The sequence below is a fragment of the Alligator mississippiensis genome, chromosome 7 (assembly GCF_030867095.1).
Source record: "Alligator mississippiensis isolate rAllMis1 chromosome 7, rAllMis1, whole genome shotgun sequence".
Taxonomy (NCBI): Eukaryota; Metazoa; Chordata; order Crocodylia; family Alligatoridae; genus Alligator; species Alligator mississippiensis.
Window position 1 is genome coordinate 7381424 of NC_081830.1, and position 20140 is coordinate 7401563.

At 59.1% G+C, this 20140-nt stretch overlaps 2 protein-coding genes across 3 annotated transcripts; both read right to left on the minus strand.

Moving 5' to 3' along the window:
- Positions 1–2853: 2853 nt before the first annotated feature.
- Positions 2854–5733, minus strand: CEBPE (CCAAT enhancer binding protein epsilon). The gene is made up of 2 exons (XM_006261200.4): positions 4685–5733; positions 2854–4028 (listed from the first exon to the last, which is right to left on the minus strand). Exons 1-2 carry the CDS (start codon positions 5225–5227, stop codon positions 3723–3725), a joined length of 849 nt encoding a protein of 282 aa, XP_006261262.1. The 5' UTR covers positions 5228–5733; the 3' UTR covers positions 2854–3722.
- A 92-nt stretch (positions 5734–5825) lies between these two features.
- On the minus strand, positions 5826–19715 carry SLC7A8 (solute carrier family 7 member 8). Of its 2 annotated transcripts, XM_006261182.4 has the most exons (11): positions 17842–19715; positions 15986–16190; positions 15419–15570; positions 10818–10943; positions 10291–10444; positions 9852–9975; positions 9672–9775; positions 8761–8857; positions 8393–8542; positions 6752–6929; positions 5826–6661 (listed from the first exon to the last, which is right to left on the minus strand). In XM_006261182.4, the coding sequence occupies exons 1-11, from the start codon at positions 17966–17968 to the stop codon at positions 6531–6533; spliced, it is 1548 nt and encodes a 515-aa protein (XP_006261244.1). In that variant the 5' UTR covers positions 17969–19715; the 3' UTR covers positions 5826–6530. The 2 variants fall into 2 exon arrangements, with proteins under 2 accessions (XP_006261244.1, XP_019342905.1); XM_019487360.2 differs by lacking the exons at positions 15419–15570; positions 17842–19715 and having other exon boundaries at positions 15986–16147.
- Between the last annotated feature and the right edge of the window lie 425 nt (positions 19716–20140).

Here is a 20140-nt window from a genome sequence, read left to right on the forward strand (position 1 = left end):
AGCCCACTCAGTGCCACACACACACACATTACCCCCCACGTCGCAAGATGGGGCCCCCCGTTTTCATCAAAGCCTCTTCTGTTGAAGTAGCGCCTACAGGAAGTTGGCATGTTGCCGCCCGCCTTAGGAAGTTGGGAGCTTGGGGAACCAATAGACCAGTAAGAAACCCCTGCTCTGCCCTTGGGGCCCAAGTGGTGTCCTCATTCCATCAAAGCCAGTTGTGTTTGCAGGGGTGCTGTCTGTTGACATAGGGCCTGCAGGAAGTTGGCCTGTTTGGGGCCAAGTGTGGGTTGGCAGCTTAGGGGATCAATAGGAGTCCCCACCCTGGGTCTCAGAGCCTGGGGTTGTCCAAAGCCACTTGCATTTACATAGATTCTACAGGAAGTCACTTTACTGATATGGGACCTGTAGGAAGGGGCCTGTTTCTCTAGACCTGACAAGCTGACAATCAGGGCAACCAAGAGCCCAGTAACACCCCTGCTGGATCTTCAGCAGAGTCCTGGCTTCCCCAGAACCACTCCTGTGTACATAGGGCCTGTAGGAAGTTGCCCTTCATTTATGTAGGGCTTACCTTAATTCACCAGCCATGAGGCGCCAGTGGGGCCGGGTCCTAAGGGATCTCCACCCTCCTCCTTGGGATCTCCTTGATTCCACCCGAGCCCCCTGTTTACCTAAGACCTACAGGAAGTGACTGAGCACTGAGTGGAGTGCATGGCCTCACCCCCACTTTGGGTATCCCCTGCGAAAGAAGGACCCCAGTTAGGGACTCCAGAGTCCAAAGAGAGGAGGGAAAGAGGAGCAGGAATACATTGGCTTGATTAGGAATGACAAAGGGCCATGAATGGGTGCACAGCACCCCCGTGTGGTCTTTTCTCAAGGCTGCAATGGGAGGAGATGCCGGGCACCTGGGCTCTCGCTTCAGGTAGGGGAGTGGACTGGAATCAGTCTGTGTTTGTGTGCGTGGTGGGGGTCGGGGGTGCTGGGACGCCTGGGTTCTTTCTCCCAGGTCTGGGAAAGGAGGGAGGCCTGCTGGCTTGGAGTGGGGGATGGGAGCAGAGCTAGCGCTCCTGGGTTCTCTCCTAGCTCTATCCAAACCCAGGACTTGGAGGGGGGGCAGGGTAAGACAGAGACACCATGAACCCCAGGGGCTCCCCCTCCCCCAGCAGCTGTCCCTTCTGGCTGGGGGTGGGTCCCTGTCCCACTAGAGACTGCATGGGGGAGGGGCAGTCAGCCTTCCTCCCCCCCTGCATGTGAGGTCTCAGGATGTGGGGACCCCCACTATTGAGCCCAGCTTGGGGGACACCAGCCATGGGTGGGGGGCTGGGTGTGGGGCCTATTTAGATATAGGGCCGGGGTGGTCCTCAGGCCAGCAGACCATGGGGAGGCAGGGGCCCAGTAGTGCCCATGCCCAGGGCTTGGGGGTGAGGGGGATTTCGCAAGCGCTTGGGGGGGCCCCGGTTACGCCATGGCCCCGGGGTAACGGCCTGTTTCTCAAGAGTCCGTAATCAGCTCCACTCACCTTGAGCTGCTTCCTGCCCCAGGGGGGGGCGTGGTTTGGGGGGAGGGGATGCCCTGGGGGGGAGGGGGCAGCTTGGAGCCCTGGGGGTAGAGAGGCGGGAGGGGGGCAAATATGGAGCTCCCCAGCTAGGGGTGCCCCAGCCTCCCTCCTTCCCCCACACACCTTCCCCCACTACCCTCCCCCGCACCGGGCCGGAGGTTGGGACACCGACCACGGGAAACCATCCGGCCTTACACAACCCCCTGGTTTTGGGAGGGAGGGTAGGGTGCACTGAACCCAGGCATCTGTGACAGCTCTCTCACAGCACACAACCCAGCTTCTGCAGGACCCAGGAGTCTGGGTCTGGTCTCACACTCCAGGGAGGGAACCCTGCTGTCTGAGATACAATTGTTCCAAAGGAAAGAATAGGACCCAGGCATCCGGGCCAGGGTTGGTCACTAGCGCCAAGTCTGGGGGGCCGTGGCTGAGCATACAGGACCCACTCTGCAGTGATGCCCCATCACAACAGCAAGCAACAGGGATATCCTTGCATGAGGAACAATAGCGAGCAGACAATAGTGAACACGACAGAGGCACTATGCTCAGAAAGCAGTCGTGTCCTGAAAGCACAAGTGAGCAGCATGCAACAGGCATGAGTGCAGAGCGAGCGTGCCATGGAGCCATGGTGAACAAGAGTGAATAGGGCAGGGCAATTGTGAGCACAGAACAAACCATGAGGAAGCTGCAGATGCATGCATCACAACAGTCATGAGCGCAGGAGAGGACCAGCACCAACAGTTTTCATTATGGGATAATGATACAACACAACCGTCGTGAATAGTGAGGTGTTCAGAATAAGAGTACCACACCACAATAGAGAAAAGCAAATAGCTGGGGCATGATTATGGTCACAGACTAACCATGCCACACGCAAGTGAACAGTAGATAAGTGAGAGAGAACAATGGGGCCACTTGATAGTGAACAGCAAGTGCTGGGACACGGTAATAGCAATCAGAGAATAATAATGCCACCCCACCTATAGTGAACGATGGGGACAGGATGCTGGTCAATTAACAATGCCATAGCAGAGAAGCATGACACAACAGTGGTGCTCAGAGAATAACATAGCCACGTAATAGTGAACAGCAAAAGCTAGGGCATGTCAATGGCGATGACAGAACAAGATCACCACTCACCACCAGCGAAGAGTCCATGATTGTGACCACAGCAGAAAAGCGTGACCCCATGATGGCAACTGGATAATGGGGCCACCCACTAGTGAACAATGAGAGCTGGGACACGCCAACAGCAATGGGAGAATCACAGTGCCACACAAGAACACACGCCAAGTCACTGTTGTGCAGAATGGTTTCATCGTGGGATAATGGTGCAATGCAACAGTAGTAAACGGTGAAGAATGGATGCGGCCATGACGAGCCCAGAATAGCGATGGCAATAGTGAACAGGGGATCATTGCACAGTGGTGATCAGCGTCATACTGCCACGTGATAGTGAACGGGGAGTTGGTGACACCACGATGGCAATTGTGGCATAACTGTGCCATGCAATGGTGAACAGGCAGGAAGCAGAGGCAGGATGGCATCTTGGAGACTAACTGGCGCAGATCTTCATGAGCTTTCAAAGGCCACAGGAAGTGAACAGTGCATGGGTAATGACATCACAACAGTGATCCCAGTGTGAAGGAGTCCGGGACAGCAGAATCACAACAGTGACAGCAGCATGACAGCGCCACTCAGTAGTGACATCATGGGGAAGGTCACAGCAATGGTACCATACAAAAGTGAACAGGAAATGACATCACACCAGTGATTATAGCATGACAGTGCCAGGCAATAGCGAACAGGAAATGTGTGATGCAGTGGTGATCGCAGCACAGTCATGCCACTCCATCATAGGCAGGGAACTCGTGACACCTCAGCATTACCGTGCCACACAGTGGCGCACGGGGAATGACAACACAATGGTAGCCGCAGCTTGACAGTCCCATGTAATAGTGAGCAGGGAATCAGTGACGCCACCATGGCAATCATGGCATGATGGTGCCATGCACGAGTGAAGAAAGAGTGACATCGCAGTAGCGATCACGGCATGTTGGTGCCATACAAGGGGTGACATCGCAGCAGTGATTGTAGCACCATGCGCTAGTGCCCGAGAAGTGACATCGCAGCGGCAACAGCAGCACGCTGGTGTCCCATGCCGGCATCAGGCCAGCCCTTTGGGCAGCCCGGCAGCCTCGGGCAGCTGACGGAAGAGGGCACGCAGCGTGTCGAGCTCCTGGCCCAGCTGGGCCACACGTGCCTGGAGCTGCTCGTTCTCAGCAGCCAGCTCCAGCACGCGGCGCTGTGTCTCCAGCACGCGGCGCTTGGCCTTGTCGCGGCTCTTGCGCACGGCAATGTTGTTGCGCTCACGCCGCAGCCGGTATTCCAGGCTGTCCTTGTTCACTGCCTTCTTGCCCCGGGGGCCTGGCACTGGGGCCGCGGAGGGCAGCAGGGCACTGCCGGGGGGGCCCTGCCAGGAAAAAAGCCATGGGGCATGGGGATGAGGGCTCAACATGGGGAACGGGGGGAAATGGGGGGGGGGGGGCACAGGACAGGTGGGGAGACAGGCCAGGAGGCAGGTCAAGGGCACCATGCGTAGGGGCACCATACAATGCGGGGCACTGTGGGAGCAGGGGGCAGGTCAGGAGCGCTGGTGGGGTGTGGCAGGCTACAGGGAGGCTAGGGAAAATGGGGAGGGGCACTGGGGCCCCATATGTGGGGAACGGGGAAGGATCAAGGGCAGGTCAGGGGTGAGCTAAGGGCACTGTTGGGTGGAGCAGGCCAGGGGTGGGCTAGGGTTACCATGGAGGTCATGGGGGAGCAGGAGACCTACAGGGGGTTAGGCAGTAGGGGGCAGGGGCACACTGGGGGGGAAGAGTACCCATCGGGGGGGCAGGAGACTCAAGGGAGGGTGGGTCTAGGGCACTATGGTGGGGATAGGCCAGGGATACAGTAAGATGGGAGACACAGGAGGTCCATGAGGATGACAGGGGCATCAAAAGCGGGGATGGGTCTGGGGGATGGCGAGGGGGCTCAGAGACCCATAGAGGGGGGCACGGGCACCATGGGGAGGAATGAGATGGGCACTGTGGGGGTGGCAGAGCAGATGGGCACAGGGCCCCTTACCTTCAGGGCACGCAGGGCAGGCATAGGGCCAGTGGGTGGAAGGCTGAGAGCGCTGTGCCCGCAGGGTGGGGGGCCACGCCGGGGAGGCTCCTCCTTGCCAGCTGCGCTGTAAGGCCGGGCCCAGGCCTCGTAGGGGGCGAAGGAGGCACTTTTGGGGGCACGGGGCGGGGGCGCTTGCAGCAGCTCTGCCAGGAGCTGTTCATCGCCCAGGTAGGCAGCCAGGTCCAGTGAGGCCTCATGCTCGGGCAGGCCGGGGTGTATGGGCAGGCGTGGGGGGGGCCCGGGGCCCGACTCCGGGGCCCCCCCCGCTCGCCGCTCGCACTCGTAGAAGCCGCCGTGCGCCAGGGCGCCCCCCGCCTGGACCCGTGGGCGCTGCCCTGCCTCAGCCCTTGCTCCCTCCGGCTGCCCTGCCTCGCTCTGCCCTTCCTCTCTCCCTCTGTCTGCCCCATCCACTACACTTGTTCCCTCCCCCCCAACCCCTTTTTCCTTCCTCTTTCTGCGGGGCTCCCCGGTGCCCCCTGCTGGCGGAGGCTGACCCCACATAGGCCCCAGGGGCAGCCCCCTGGGTGGGGAGGGGCAGGGGGTTTAGCCATCCACACAGGAAGACCCCCCAGGGGCCCTTCACCACCCCCACTATGGATCCCCCCCTTAACCCCCCCCCAATGCAGCATCAGCCCCTCCCACCAAATAACTGCTCCCCTTGCCCTACCAGTGCTCCTCACCCCTGACCAGCTGCTCCTTGCCAAGCAGGTGCCCCTCACTCCAGACCCACAGCCCCCTGCTTCCTCTGGCCAAGCTACAGCCCCTCACTCCTGACTCACAGCTCTGACAGCCCTAGCTCCACCAATGCCCCTCACTTCTGTGGCATAGGCCCTGCCCCTTCTGGCCCAGCCAGTGCCCTTCACTCCCAACCCGTAGCCTCAGGTCAGGGGGGCGGGTGTAGATGCAACTGGCATCTGAAGCTATAGGCTGCAATGGCCAATGGTGCTCACAAGGGGGCAAGGTTGGACTAATAATGGCATGTCAGGTCCCCAACTGGTGAGGTGAGGGGGCAGTCCAGGGGTCCTGCCCCTCCTCTTCCCCACCCTTGCACTCCCCCAGGACTCTCCTGGGATTGCCCCACGGAAGCTGCCTGCAGATGCACCTTCGGTTCCATTTATTGTCATCCAAACACAGAGAAACACCATGAAAAAGACAAGGCCATCAGAGCTAGGGGGTGAAGACCCCCCCCCCCCCAAATAACTGGGGGCCTCCAAAGATCTTCCCCCCTTGGGGATAAGGCAATTGCGATTCAGAGGGGGGCTCTCAGCCCCACCAGCCCACGCCTAGGGTGCTGTGGGGCAGGAGTGCTAGCTGTGGGGTTAGATCCAGCTGCTCTAGCCCTAGCAGGTGGCACTGGGTGGGGAGCTGTGAGGCAGGAGCAATGGCCTGTGTCACCCCAGGACTGGGTGCCTTGAGGGCCATGAGGCAGGAACTGGGGGGAAGTCTTGGCACCTTATTTCCAACAGGGGTACCTGGGGGGAGGGGCTGTGGGGCAGGAGTGCTGGCTGGGAGGTAGACCCAGCTGCTCCAGCAGGTGCTGGGGGGCGGGCTGTGGGGCAGAAGCACTGTCTAGGGGTGGGGGGTGGGGGTAGATCCTGCTGTTCCAGCCCCAGGGGGAGCACTGGGAAGGGTGTGGGCAGGAGTGGTAGCTGGTGGGGGCACTGTGGAACTGGTTGGCCGGGATTGCGGGGAGGCTCCCAGGGGCAGAGGGCTCTGGGGAGTAGGCTGTGGGGCAGGAGCTCTGGCTGAGGAAGGTAAATCCAGCTGCTCCAGCCCCAGCTGGGGGTGCAGTCCAGGGGGGTGCTTAGTTCTGGGGAGCATCAGGGTCCCCACCATGGCACATGGGCTCCTGTTGCTCCTGGCTCTCAGCGCTGCCCACGTCCATCTGGGGGTACACCACCAGGCACAGCTTCTGGCTGGCACGTGTCAGGGCATCTGCAGGGGGGAGGGAATGGGAAGGATCAGCTGGAAGCAAAACCCTTCCGCAGTCCCGCCTCCAGCCCCAGTCCCGCCCCTGGCACTCACCCACGAAGGCGTGAAAGGCAGGAGGCTTGTGCTGCCAGTGGACACCCAGGAAGTAGACAGGCACACCGGTGAGCATGATGGCCAGACCGATGCCGCACACCACTGGCTCTGACCACAGGCTGAACACCAGCAGGAAGGCCCAGAACAGCAGGTACACCACCGGGAACAGCAGGCTCACCTGGTGGGGGTGCCAAGGTGGAGTCAAGCTGTGGGGCACTGCCACAGGGTGCCCCACCCACTGGGCCAGGATAGTGGAGTTGGGCTGCAGGGGCATGGAAGCTGTGGCTGTACTAGGGAGGATGGGTTTGGGGCATGGGGGTAAGGGGTCTCACTATCATGGGGCACTGCCACAGGATGCCCCCTAACCCACCCAATGTGGCGCAAGCCTGGCCACGAAGGAGTAGCTTGATTGTAAGGGTGTGGTTGGGGTATGTAGGCCACATCTGAACTGGAGAGGATGGAGTTAGTGTGTGGGGATACTGCTTGTGTTGTGGGGGGTACTGGGGAAGGTTGGGTGCTGGTGGGGCCATGGGAGCCCCCTGTTATAGGATACTGCCATAGGGTGCCCGCCACCCACTCAATATGGCATCACTGGCCTGGCCATGGTAAGGGGAGTTGGGCTATAGCAGTGTGGAGATTGCAGTGAACTGGAGAGGACGTGATTGGGGAGTGCAGTACTGGTGGTGGTGAGGTGCTGGGGGTGGGGTGCTGGTGGGGCACAGGGGCCCACTATAATGGGGTGCCCCCATCTACCAAACATGGCACCACGAGCCTGGCTGCAGGAGAGGTAGCTGGACTGTAGGGGTGTAGTTGAGGTGTGTAGGCCACAGTTGAACTAGAGAAGAGAGGGTTGGGGAGTGGGGGTACTGGTGAGGGTACAGGGCCCTACCTGAATGGGTCAGTGACTATGGGGCACCCCCCAAGTGGGATACAAGCAGTGATGCCATAAAAGGGATACTGGTATCTGGCTTTTAGAGGTCTGGAGGGGGGCACATAGGCCACAGTCAAATTGGGAGGAGGGGGTTGGGCTGTGAGAAGTCTGGTAGGGGTGCGGGAGCCTGCTGCAATGGGGCAGTCCTCACGGGTGCCCCCCACCCAACATGGCACAACTAGCCTGGCTACAGGAGGGGCAATTGTGGGGCAAATCTTCTCACAACAGGTACCAGCAGCAAGCCACAGCGATGCTGCCAAGGGGGTGTTGTGTTGTGGGAATATCATGCAGGGCACATGGAGCTGAAGGGATGTGTGTAAGTGGGGGTTGCTGGGGAGTGGAGGTACCGGTGTGCAGGCTATTGGTGGAGTGGTATAGGTGCTGGTGGGGTATACCGGGAGGTGGTGGGGGTGTAAGTGCTGTTGGTGGGGGCAACAGGCAGTGGCGTGGAGGTTTACTGGTTAGACTGCGGGGGTACTGGTGATGGCAAGGTACTAGTGGGAGTGTAGAGTGTACTGATGGGGGTGAGGCACTGGGGGTACTGGTGGCAGAAGTAGGGTACTGGTTGGACTGGGGGGTACTGGTGATGAAAGTGGAGATACTGGTGGTGGTGGCACTAGCAGTGGCATAGGGGGTGCTGGTGGGGGCAGGGAGCAGGTGGCAGTCGGGAGCTGGTTGGGGTGTTAGTACTGGTGGGGGCGGGGCTTTACCTTGATGGGGCGGGGCATGTTGGGTGCCTTCCAGCGCAGTACGACCTGCCCAGCTACCGTGACACCATAGAAGAGGTAGTTGATGAAGCCAACATAGTTGATTAGGGTGTAGATGTCACTCGTTACCAACATCAGCAGTGTGGACACGCACTGCAGCAGGGAGGAGGCAGGGTCATGAATGGGGAGGGGCAAAGCCAGGCCCCACCCCATTCCTCTGAGCCTGCCCACTATCCCTAACAACAAACTTCAGTCCCTCTCTCCCACCCAACCTCCTGCCCAGCTTCAGTGCCCAATGCTGCAGGCTCCACCCACCTCCCCAGAGGCTGCTCCTCCAGCCAGCAGGTCCCTCCCCCATGCCTGTGACTCACAGTGAAGAGTAGGGCAGGGATGGGGGTGCAGCGCCGCACATGGATCATGGCCAGCAAGCTGGGCAGGTGCCCCTCACGGGCCCCCGCAAAGAACAGCCTGCACAGGAGGAGATGGCTGTGACTGGGAGGGACCAGATGCTACTGCCCTCAGTAGGGTTCAGAGTGAACAGGGAACCTGGCCCTTCAAACCAGGAGGATAGTACAGGAGTAATAGAATAATAATAATAAAGGGGGAGGGACTTGGAAGAGCCTCTCATGTCTAAGGGTGTGACACTCCCAGAGGTGGGATCTGTAGGGCAAGGGGATGAGGTCTCTTTGGGAGATAAACAGGGCTCCACTGATGCCCCACAACACAGGTGGAGTCATGGTGGGGGTGTGGTCTCTGGAGCAAGAGGCAGGACCTCACAGGGAAGTGGTATCCATTGACACCCTGCAGACAAATGCATCCAGGGCAAGGCATGGCCTTTTGTAGAGGGGGTGTGGCCTAAAGGCAGGGGTGGAACATATGGCAGGAGGAGGTGAGAAGGATCCCAGGGTGGATAGGTGGAGGACAGGTGTGGGCAACATACAGCCCACGGGCCAGATCTGGCCTGCAGCGGGTCCCTCATCCCAACCCAGGCACTGGGGGCAGCCTAGGCTGTGGTGCATGTGGCCAGTCCCACAGCACCCAGGCAAGTGGCAGGGCTGGGACAGCACAGCAGCTGGACTCCACTTTGCAAGAGCTCCAGGAGTGGAAGCTTCTTCCAGCTGCCACAGCTAATGCCACCATTGCCACTGGGTGGTGATAGCACAGGGCATTTCTAAAGTGTCTCTCCAGCCAAAATAATTGCCCACCTGTGATTTAGGGTAAGGAGTGGCCTTTGCAGGAGGGGGTGTGGTCTGGTGGTAGGGGCAGGGACAAGGGCACTCACCGGGAAGAAGTGAAGAGGGACCCATTGACGCCCCCAAAGGTGGAGAGGGCCACAGAGATGGGCATGATCCAGGCCATGACGCCCAGCAGCTTCTCCCCGAAGGTCTGCGGGGAGGAGAGAGTGGGGTGAGGGTGGGGCCAGCTGCTGCGGGCAAGGCCAGCTCTGGGAGCGGGGTCTCACCACGGCAACGGCGTTGGAGGCCAGCAGCTCCTGAGGCGACATGGCGGTGACATAGGCCACATTAGCGAAGACATACACAAAGGTCACCAGCGGGATGGAGATGAAGATGGCACGGGGCAGGTTCCTGTGGGGGGGGCGGGGGGGTTAGCGCAGCGCCGTCCACCTGCCTCCCTGGACAACTCATGACCCACCACACTCCTGGGTTCCTCCCCACTCTCCTCCAATCAAACTTGGATGCAGACCTGGGTTCCCCTCTCTACCTTCACTGGAAACCTGGGTCCCTTAGGAAACTGAGCCAGAGGCTTAAATGCCCAAGGGCAGACAACCCAGTGTTATCCCAGCACGGGCAAGACTGGCTGCCCCAGATGCCAGAGTCCCCAGCAGGGGATGCTGTGATGGGGGGGAGGATTCCTTGATGCCCAGAACCCATCCTGCTCACTTGTAGGGGTCAACGAGCTCCTCGGTGACATAGTTAAGGAAGTTCCAGCCTCCATAGGCGAAAGAACCCTGCAGAAAGGCCAGTGCCACCAACCCCACATCAGGCGTCTGGAAGAACTCAAAGGCGTTGTGTGGTTCCAGCCAGAAGTACTCACCTGGGAAGGGCAGTGGGTCAGAACTGCCCCACACCAGGGCCCCCAATCCTCCCCATCTACTCCCCCCTTAAATCTGACCCCATCCCACACAGTGCACCCACACCCCCCCACCTCTGACCCTACCCCAGCTCAGTCCAGCCCCCTTCAGATCTGCCCCTTCCCCCAACAGCCTCTTCACCTCTCCCCAGAAATTTGCTCCCTGACACATCTCTGCCCACCCCCTATTTACCTCCCTCCCGCCAGACCTGCCCTTCCTCCCCTTCCCAAGCAGGAACAGCTCTGGAAGGAGCTGGTGGAACTGAGGGGGCAGGGTAATGATAGGGTAAGGCCTAGCCCAGGGGGCAGGGCCTGTTGTGGGAGGGTGGACACTCACCCCTGCAGATTTGCACGATGCCCATGACGATGATGAGCCCTAGGGCCAGGAGCTTCCCAGCTGTGAAGATGTCCTGAACTCGTGTGGCCCAGCGCACACTGGCACAATTCACCCAGGTGAGCAGCACTGCAGGGGCACAGGGGGTAGGGCGTGAACACACCACCACGGGAGCCTCACACAATGGGGCACTATTGTGGTGCAGTTGCCTGGACAACACCCCTTGGAAATGTTCATGATTACTCCCTGTTATTCCCCAGTCATGAGTCCCCAGACTCCTGGGTCCTGCACTCCACCCCCAGAATCAGAGAGTGCTTGATTCCTTCCAGAAGTGCAGACCCAGATCCCTGGGTTGCATTCCCTTGCACAGGGACTAGGGGCACTCAGGAATCCTCTAAGCAGTGCCATCCAGGACTCCTGGGTCCCATTCCATCTCCTGGTATTGCCCACAGGGCTGGAGTTGGGGGGGGGGGGGGGGGCAGGTCATGCCTTGGACTCCTGGGTTCCTGTCTCAGTCTCTCCCTAGGGGCTGGAAACACTCAGCTGCCCCTAGAGGTCCCTCCGCTTGCCCGGGACATGCAGGGAGGAGAAAGGCAACAGCCATTCTAGCCCCTCTCTTCCCAGGAATGAAGGGAACAAAAACAAAAGGAGGAGGAGGTAGCAGATCAGGCCTGACCTAGTTGGCTCTGGACCTAACTGCGTCAAAACATCCTGCCCCTGGCTTGGTGCCTACCAACTCCCCAAAACAGCACCCCCTACAACACCCCTAGCAGCCCTATACCCCTCCCCCCACAACTGGTCTGTTGCCCTCACAAGCTCTGATTGCACAAGCAGCCTAGCTGGGAACCTGACACGGAACAAACAACCTCCCCCCTTTCTAGGAACTCAACACTACAACAAACAGGTCACACATCAGACACACAAACACACAAGGAGGAGTGAGGACAGGAAGCACAACTTGGATCAACACAGATCACTCCAGCCATGGCAACTTGCTAGCACCACACGTCCCACACAGGCAGCCCACTATATACTGCCATACACCCATGGCAACAGTTCCAGGCAGTACAATCTGCTACATGCAACAACACAGCCGTAGGGAGAGCCTGTAGACAGCAAAGCCAGCTACACACACCCACAGCAACAGTGTATGGCAACACCCATACACGACACAGTTGGCAACATGCAGACAGGAGCACCCCCAGGCAATCCAGCAACACACACACCCCAGCACACACACTGTAACTCACCCAACACAGCCACACATGCAGAGGAAGACCCGGAGTATCAGACTGACAGCATCCCCTGTACATATGGTAACACCCCATACACCCAATGCAATGGCACGTAAGACAGTTACAGCTGAAGTGCACATTGTGTCATGCTAAATAATACCTTACACACAAAATATAAGCACAGTTCACACCCCAAAAATATCTTACACACATGCAGAGTAAGAATTCTTAATACAACACACACCCAATGCAAGCACAGTAACACACTGGGATGCAACATGTCCATACTAATATACAGAGATATCTCACCCTGACACACACAGCTGCTCACAACACGATACACACAGCAACACAGTCCTCACCACATGTAGTAACAATACAGCAAACTTCCTCTGAAACAGTAACACACAGCAACATGTGGCATATGCCCAGTAACACACACAGATATCACACCCAACTACACACTCAGACCATGATACAGCTGGTAACACACCCCCAGAAATAAACCCAATACAGCAACATACCAAAGACTGCTATACCTGAAGTAACACACACAATAGCACCACACACACAATACAAGCACAATAACATACCCCCCACCCACACACAGAGTAAGAATACACAATAGTGCAGCAATGGATCCCTGAAACAATCAGAGTAACCCAAATGCACAGCACCACATTTGTGACAAGTGCTCAGAAACACACCCAGTTATCACACCCCACTACACACACTAACAGATCATGATGCTGTGTGCCCTAAGGGCTGGGTGTGGCCATGCATAACAAACACAGCATAACAACCTACTCCAGGCACAATCACAACACACACTGGCAGCAATACCCATGTCCAGCAACACACCCAGTTATTACAGCCTGACGCACAGCATGCACCCTAACAGACTGTGATACACATGGCAACACACAGCTCCCAACACCCATGCTGTCGCATCTGATACACAACACAATCACAGTGACACACTGCCCCCAACTCAATCACGGTGACACACTGACAGCAACTCCCATGCCCAATTATACACCCAACATCCCTGTACATAGTGACACAGCTGGACAACCCTCAATTAACACATGCTCTGGCATGCACACACCTACATGGGGGAAATCCCCTCTGTACCCCCCTCCTTTGCCTTGCAGGCCCACAGCCCAAGACATACACACGCATGCATCTGTGTGTCCTCCAGTGCCCCCTGTCCTGTTGACGGTGCACAGCCGGGCTGAGTCAGCAACTCCCAGAGCAAAACAGGCTGTGAGTCAGCACCGGAGAAATGGGAAGCAGGCAGGGGAGGGGGTACAATCACCCAGTCTGGGCCATGGGAGAGGGATGGGGGTCTCTTCTGAGTGACTACTGCCCACCCCGATCCTGGATAGGGGTGTCCTCTCTAGGGAACTGTGCTCCCAGATCCTGGATGGGGGAGGGGGTGACTGACTCCCCACATACCAAGGTGGGGGCTCCAGGGAGGGTTCCCACTAGGCTGTAGGGGAACTCAAGGGTCCCAGGTGGCCCTGCCTCCTCCCTCCTATGAGGGCTCCTTTCCTCAGAAAGGCTCCTTTTCTGAGGAAGCACAAGGCAGTTATCAGGACAGCTGGCGCCAGGCAGGGCCTGGCCATGACATTCCCCAGGCCCTTTCCAGGTGGGGGGGCACCAGCTGTGCTGTGGAACACGCCGTCCCCCGCCACCCCCAAAATAGCTCCAGGGCCAGGTCAGCAGGAGCACTGGCACCACACTTGCCTGCCCCGCCTCCCCTGGGTAGGGAGCTGCCTGCTCCCCTCCCCCACCTGCCCAGGCAATGGGCTCCCCAATTCTCCAAAGGTGGCAACTTTCCTTTCCTGTTCCCGCCTCCTTAGCAACTGTCTCATATAGTTCCCTACTCCCCTCCCTCCCCCATCCCTGCTGGTGCCCTGCACTCCTGATCCATAGCCCCCTACCTGCAACCCTGCCTGACCCACAGCCCCCTGCCTCCTCCAACCCTGCCAGTGCCCTCACTCCCGACTCACAGCCTCTTGCCCTGCCACTGCCCCTGCCCTGCAGCTCCTGCTATCCCCCCCACTTCCAACCTGCAGCCCCCTCTGCCAGCCAGTGCCCCTCACTCTTGACCCACAGCCCCCTACCCCCCAACACAACCAGTGCCCTTTACTTCTGAGCTGCAGTCCCTACTCCTCTCTCATAGGAACTGTGCCCTGGGTCTTCCCCCTTGGCAGGAGTATGGGGGTTGGAGACTGGAGGGAGGCAGAGCATGACACCTAGCATTAGATGTACAGCCTTCAGGGACATTCGGCTGTGGCCCTCCTGTGCACACACTTGTGGCCATCACACATGCTGTTCCCGCACAGTCTCTCACACACACACCCAGTCACAAAAACCCTCTCACACCCCACCATTCACAGACCCCCTCTATCAACTACACCAACATTCACAGACCCCCTGTGGTATACACACTCCCTGATTCAGACCTCCTCTATCACACACCCATTCACAGACCCCCTCTATCACAACCCTGCACCCAGTCAGATGCCCTCTATGACACATACCCCACCCATTCAGACCCCACATCACACCCTCACACCCACCTATTCAGTCTCCCTCCATCAATCACGCCCCCATTCACAAATGCCCTCTATCAATTATACACCCCCACACTCATAGACCTCCTCTATCACACCCCCCATTCACAGACCCCTTCTATCACACCCCCCCCACCCGTTCATAGAGGTCCCCATCACACCCCATCCTCACCCATTCACAGACTCCCTCTATCACACACACCCTCCCTCCACCCATTCACAGACCCCCACCCCCCATCAATTTCACACACATCTCCCATTCACAAACACCGGCAATCAAACACACACATTTGCAGACCCCCGTCAATCACACCTCCCCACTCAGACCTTCTTACACACTGCCCATTCAGACCCCACAATTTCACACGCACCTCCCATTCAAACACCCTCGATCAATTACACACACAGTTCATTCAGACCCCCCATCAATCACACCTGCCCATTCAGACCCTCTATTTACACATCCCCCATTCACACACTCCACCCCTGCTCTCACTTACACAGACATACACACATTCAGAGACCCCCATCACACAGTCACAGAATTGCTCACACACACAATCACAGCAACAGCAGTTTTCCCCTCCCATGCTCACACTCACTTTGCTGCTGACTCTGCACTGACACAGCATGGCCAGCCCACAGCTACTGGGCTGGCACAAGGGTCTGGGCCAAACTTAGCCTGGCCTAGACCATCCCCCCAAGCCTGGATCCCCACCCCCACCCTTCCCAGTCTAGCCACTGGGAGCAGGTGGATGTCCAGCACTGGCACAGGGGTGAGACTCACAGAGGCATACAGCAGCCAGGAGGCGCAGCCCAGTCTCGGGTGCCAGGCAAGTGGGGAAGAGCGGCTGCAGCACGTAGTTGGAAAAAGTCAACGCAATAACTGCCTGGTTGGTGGGGTAGATGACCAGCACCGCGATCCACAGGCGGAGAAACCTGTTGGGGTGGGGGGGGGCGTGAGAGGGGATCCTGGCCCCCCCATGACCTCTGAAAGTCCTAACAGACCCCCTGACTGCCCCCCCCCCACGTCCCCATGGTTCCTGCACCCCTACACAGACCCCCAAACACTCCAATAGTGGGAGGGAGGGGGGTAGGCTCCCACCCCCTGCAACCCACCACAATGGCTGCCACATCTGAGGGAATGACAGTAAGAGGGGAATCCCAGCACCTCCCCCACACACACAGTCCCTGCCCCCTCCCCCCCCTGCCCCTCAAATGCTCCCATAGGAGGTGGGGAGGGCCTGGGGAGGCAGGGGTGTAGTTTCCCCCCAGCACAGACCCCCTGATTCCACCCACAGGCACAGGGAGGGGTTGGGGGTGATGGGGTCATTCCCCCTCCCCCCCCACTCACCCAGCCAGGCCTCCAAAGATGTCCTTGACATAGGAGTAGTCACCGCCAGACTTGGGGATGGTGACACCCAGCTCGGCATAGCATAGCGCCCCTACCGCGGTGATAAGCCCCGTGACAATCCAGACCACCAGGGCCAGCCCCACGGAGCCAGCATTCTCCAGCACGCCCTTGGGCGAGACGAAGATCCCTGAGCCAATGATGTTACCTGTGGAGGGGAAAGGGGAGAGATGGGGATGAGGGGTAGCTTAGATTGGGGGGGGGGTGGGCTGTCATCTGCTCCATGCATCTCAGGATGGTGATAACTCTGGAACTTAATGATGTCTGGTTGGCTGTGACCTCATGTGCCCTCCTTCCATCCTCCTGCTCTCTGGCTTTTCTTGGAGGGTGACTTGGCCCTGGGGTTTCATTAGCAATTTAAAATGCTGCAGCAGCTGGTAGGAGCCAAGGCAGAGGGTGTGGAGAGTGACTGGGAGCTGGGGAGGCCTGTGTGGGTGGAGGGGCAGGGATGAGGGGTCCCTGTGCTAGGGGAAGCACTAGAAAGGGAACCAGCCCCCTTGTTAGCAACCAGCCCCTTAGCTGTCACCACGGCAACCCAAGAAGCATCAGAACCAGGAGAGAAGGGGATGTACGTCAGTTCTGATGTCTGCCCCCCTACACGTGAGGCATAGATAGACTTGGCCTCATACCCTCCTCCACCCATAAGGGGAGTTGGTGAGGGGCCTGGCACCCCCTAGAGGGGACATCCCAGGGCAAGGGAGCTTGGCAGAGGGCCCTTTCCCTGCCATCTTATCAGGGTTACCACGTCTTCCTAATAAACAGGGCTCTGGAGAGGGACTCCGACCTCTGGGGCAAAAGGCATAGGGGTGGAGGGGCAGGAGACTCCAGGTCAGGAGTGAGGGGGACTGGTAGGGTGTGGGGGGATGGGCTAGGAGTGAGGGGCACCAACAGGATTGGGGGATAGGGCACTGCATGGCACCGAGGGAGGGAGCAGGGGGCTCTGTCTAGCTCTTGGTGCCCCCTGGCCCCCCCACCCACCGGCGTTCCCTGGCACCTGCTGAGCGGGGCCATCTGGAGCCGGATTAAGGGAGCTGAGGTTCATTCACGCTCCAGGGCTCTGCTTGCATCCGAGCGGAAAACCCAGACACTCCATCTCAGCCTGCCTGGCTGTTTGGACAAGGACCCCTTGCCCCAGGGCTGAGATGTGGCTGACTCTGGGGTGCAGGTCAGGGGGAAAGAGCTGTTTATAGCAGGGTCCTTGACCCTGCACTGAGATGCAGCCAACTCCAGGGTGGGATGCTTTGTGGGGTTGGTTAGACAGAGGCCCTTTGTCCAGGGCCGAGATGCAGCTGGCTCTGGGGTGGAATGCAAAGGAGGAACCTATACCTGGCACTGAGATGCAACCAACTCTGGGGTGGGACACTGTGTGGCTGGTTGTACTGGGATAAGAGCAGGGGGGGCCAAGATACAGCTAGCTCTGGGGTGGAGCACATGGCACAGAGTTACTTCTACAAAGCCAGGGAGGTCTCCAGTTCAGCTGGCTCTGGGGTGGGCTGCACTGGGGCTGTTCATACTGGTTGGGGTGAGGGGCATGGCGGCACTGGGACCGTGTGGAGCAGTGGCAAGCAGGGGAGGGGGGATCCAGCTCTAATCGGATCGGGGAAACCAAGGTGACAGCTCAGGGCTATTTATAGAGGCAAGCAAAGAGAGGGAATGAGGGAGGGGGAGAAGAGAGAGATGGAGGAAAAAGATGGAGGGATAGGAGGAAAGGAGAGAAAAAGTGGGGAGAAGGGGGGAGGTCTAGCCAGGCAGGCGGACCCAGGGGCCCTTTTGTGGGGTCCCCATGGCCCCCAACTCACCCACAATGATGCCACAGGCGCTGACCAGACCAATCTCCTTCTTGAGGGCTACAGCATCCCCTGCAGGCTCCTCTGGCCCATCTGGGCCTTTCTCGGAACCGCTTCGGCGCCGTGCCCCATCCTCCATGGTGGGTGGACCTGGACCACACTGGGGCTGAGCAGTGCTGAGGCTTGTGGGACACTGGGGCTGCTTCGGCTCGTTGGTTCTGGACTCGGGGGCAGCTTCTGGGCTCTGGGCCTCAGACCCTGGCAGGGCTCTGCCTCTCGGGTCTTAGCACTGGGTCAATAGAATCAGTCCGGCTCAGGCTGGCTTGCACCCGTGGACCAATCCTTCCAGCCAGCCCAAGTCCTAGGTGCTCTGGTCTAATCCCCTGGTGCCCTGGTGCTGAGCCGGCTGGTTCGGAGTCAGCCCCTTCTCCCTTCCTGGTCTCCAATCTGTACACTCGTCCCTCCAACTTGTTTACTCGTTCCCCTCTTCTGTGAAGTTGCCCCCAGCGGAGGAGGGGAGAGGGAACTGCGTCGAAACTCCAGACCGGTTTAATCTCGCTCCGTTTCCTCCTTTCCTTCCCTTGCTGTGCTCTCTGGCTCTGTGCTCCTCAGGCAGTCCCCTGCCCCACACTCCTCCCTGTGGGATTTTCTTGTTCCCTTCTTCTAGCAGAGTATTTTCTCTTCCCCGGGGGTATTTTCTCCGCCCCCCCCCCCGACCCCCCGCTTTGCTCCTACTTTCCCCCTCAGAGTTTTCTTGCTCTCCCTCCACTTAGGATTGTCACTCTCCTTCCTTCCAAGGGGGATCCTTGGATCAGATGCCTTGTACTCGTCCCTCGTGGATTTTCTCCTTCCTCTGTTCCGGCTGAGTGCTCTCTCTCCCCTCCGTGGTTTTCTTGCTCCCTCCTTCTGGCTCCCTCTGCTCGCTCCTACTGGCAGCCAGGCCAGCAGTCCACCCACAAATCTGTGCCCAAGCCTGCCTACGGACAGGCAAGCAGGCGTGGGTACCTTCTCTTCCTCTGTGGCCCTCTTTCTCACTCCCTCGCTCCCACTTAACACACCGGCTCCCTCCCATGAGAAGCTGGCAGACTCCTCCCCTACCCAGCCCACAGCCAGGAACACGGAGAAGAAAACAAGAAGGAGATAGAGGGAAAGAGAGGTGGAATGAACGGGACAGATGGACAGAGGGCAAGCCAGCCCCTCAGCTCCGGCTCCCTGGCCAGATCTGGCAGTGGGGAGTCTGTCTGCTCTGGGGGTCCAGGGCTGGTGGGTAACACTATGGTCCTGGGTGCCACAGGCTAAATACATCACACATACATCCCCACATCCCCAGCCCCCCATTCATCCCCTCTCCATCTCTGGGGTGTGGGCCCAGGCTCTGGAGGAGCTGCTGGCCACCTGCTCGCCCATCCCCCTGCACTGCCTCCTTGGCCATCGGCCCTCCTTGGCTATCATCCCTCCTTCCCATCAGGACCTTCGCCCCCACTTCACCCTGCTCAGAAGCTGATAACGGGGCCCAGCCCGGACTTTCACCCCAGTGGGCGGAGGACGATGTGCTGAGCAAGGGGAAGCGAGGACAGAGGCCTTGGGGATAGAGCAGAGAGGGGGAGGGGACAGATGGAGACTGGGACAGACAGACAGGTCGCTTGGATGGAGATGTCCAGACTGGAGAAGGAAAAGCTGGGTGCGCTTGCTGAGGCACAGAGTGCTCCCCACCTAATCTGAGGAAGGGGGGGCATTCCTCTGCCCACCCGGGCTGCTCACGGCTCCAGAGAAACAAGGGGAAATCACTGTCCCATTCCTCCCCCCCCAGCTGGCTGAAAGTGGGAGACAGCTCGGAGGGAAGGAGGGTGCAGAGACCCCCTGCCCCCCAACCAGCGCTGTGCCCCAGGCCAAGACTCCAGCGATCCACAGGAGCAGCCTGTGGGCTATTTCCCTGCCCCCTCAAATCCCCCTGCCATGGGGCAGCCAATGGCACCCAGCTTCCCTGCCCCAGCACCCCTACACCTGCCCCAGACTGCCCCCTTCTCCCTACACTCAGACCTGCCCCCAGCCCCTTCCTTGCCCCAGAGCCTCTCCCTCCTGCCCCAGGTCCTCCCCCTAACTGCCCCTCCCCCTCCTGCACCCCCACTACCTTGTTTGCCCCAAACTCTCTCCCCGTTACCCCCATACTCTTTCCTGCCCCTAGTTGCTTCCCCTAACTACCCCAAGCCCATGCCGTCAGCCCCTCCCCCTCCTGCCCCAGCACCTCCCCCTAACTGCCCCTCCCTCCTGCCCAAACCCCTTTTCCTAACTGCCCCCAAATCCCTCCCCC

Bases quoted from the DNA above. Each gene is read 5' to 3' on its own strand.
- CEBPE (XM_006261200.4), bottom strand. From the start codon at position 5,227: ATGTGGGGTCAGCCTCCGCCAGCAGGGGGCACCGGGGAGCCCCGCAGA. The intron at 4,029-4,684 runs GTAAGGGGCCCT...TTTTCCTGGCAG, and splicing joins CTGCCCTGCGTGCCCTGAAG to GGCCCCCCCGGCAGTGCCCT.
- SLC7A8 (XM_006261182.4), bottom strand. From the start codon at position 17,968: ATGGAGGATGGGGCACGGCGCCGAAGCGGTTCCGAGAAAGGCCCAGAT. The intron at 10,445-10,817 runs GTGAGTGTCCAC...TGCCCTTCCCAG, and splicing joins CATCGTGCAAATCTGCAGGG to GTGAGTACTTCTGGCTGGAA. The intron at 8,858-9,671 runs GTGAGTGCCCTT...CCTCCTGTGCAG, and splicing joins TCCCTCTTCACTTCTTCCCG to GCTGTTCTTTGCGGGGGCCC.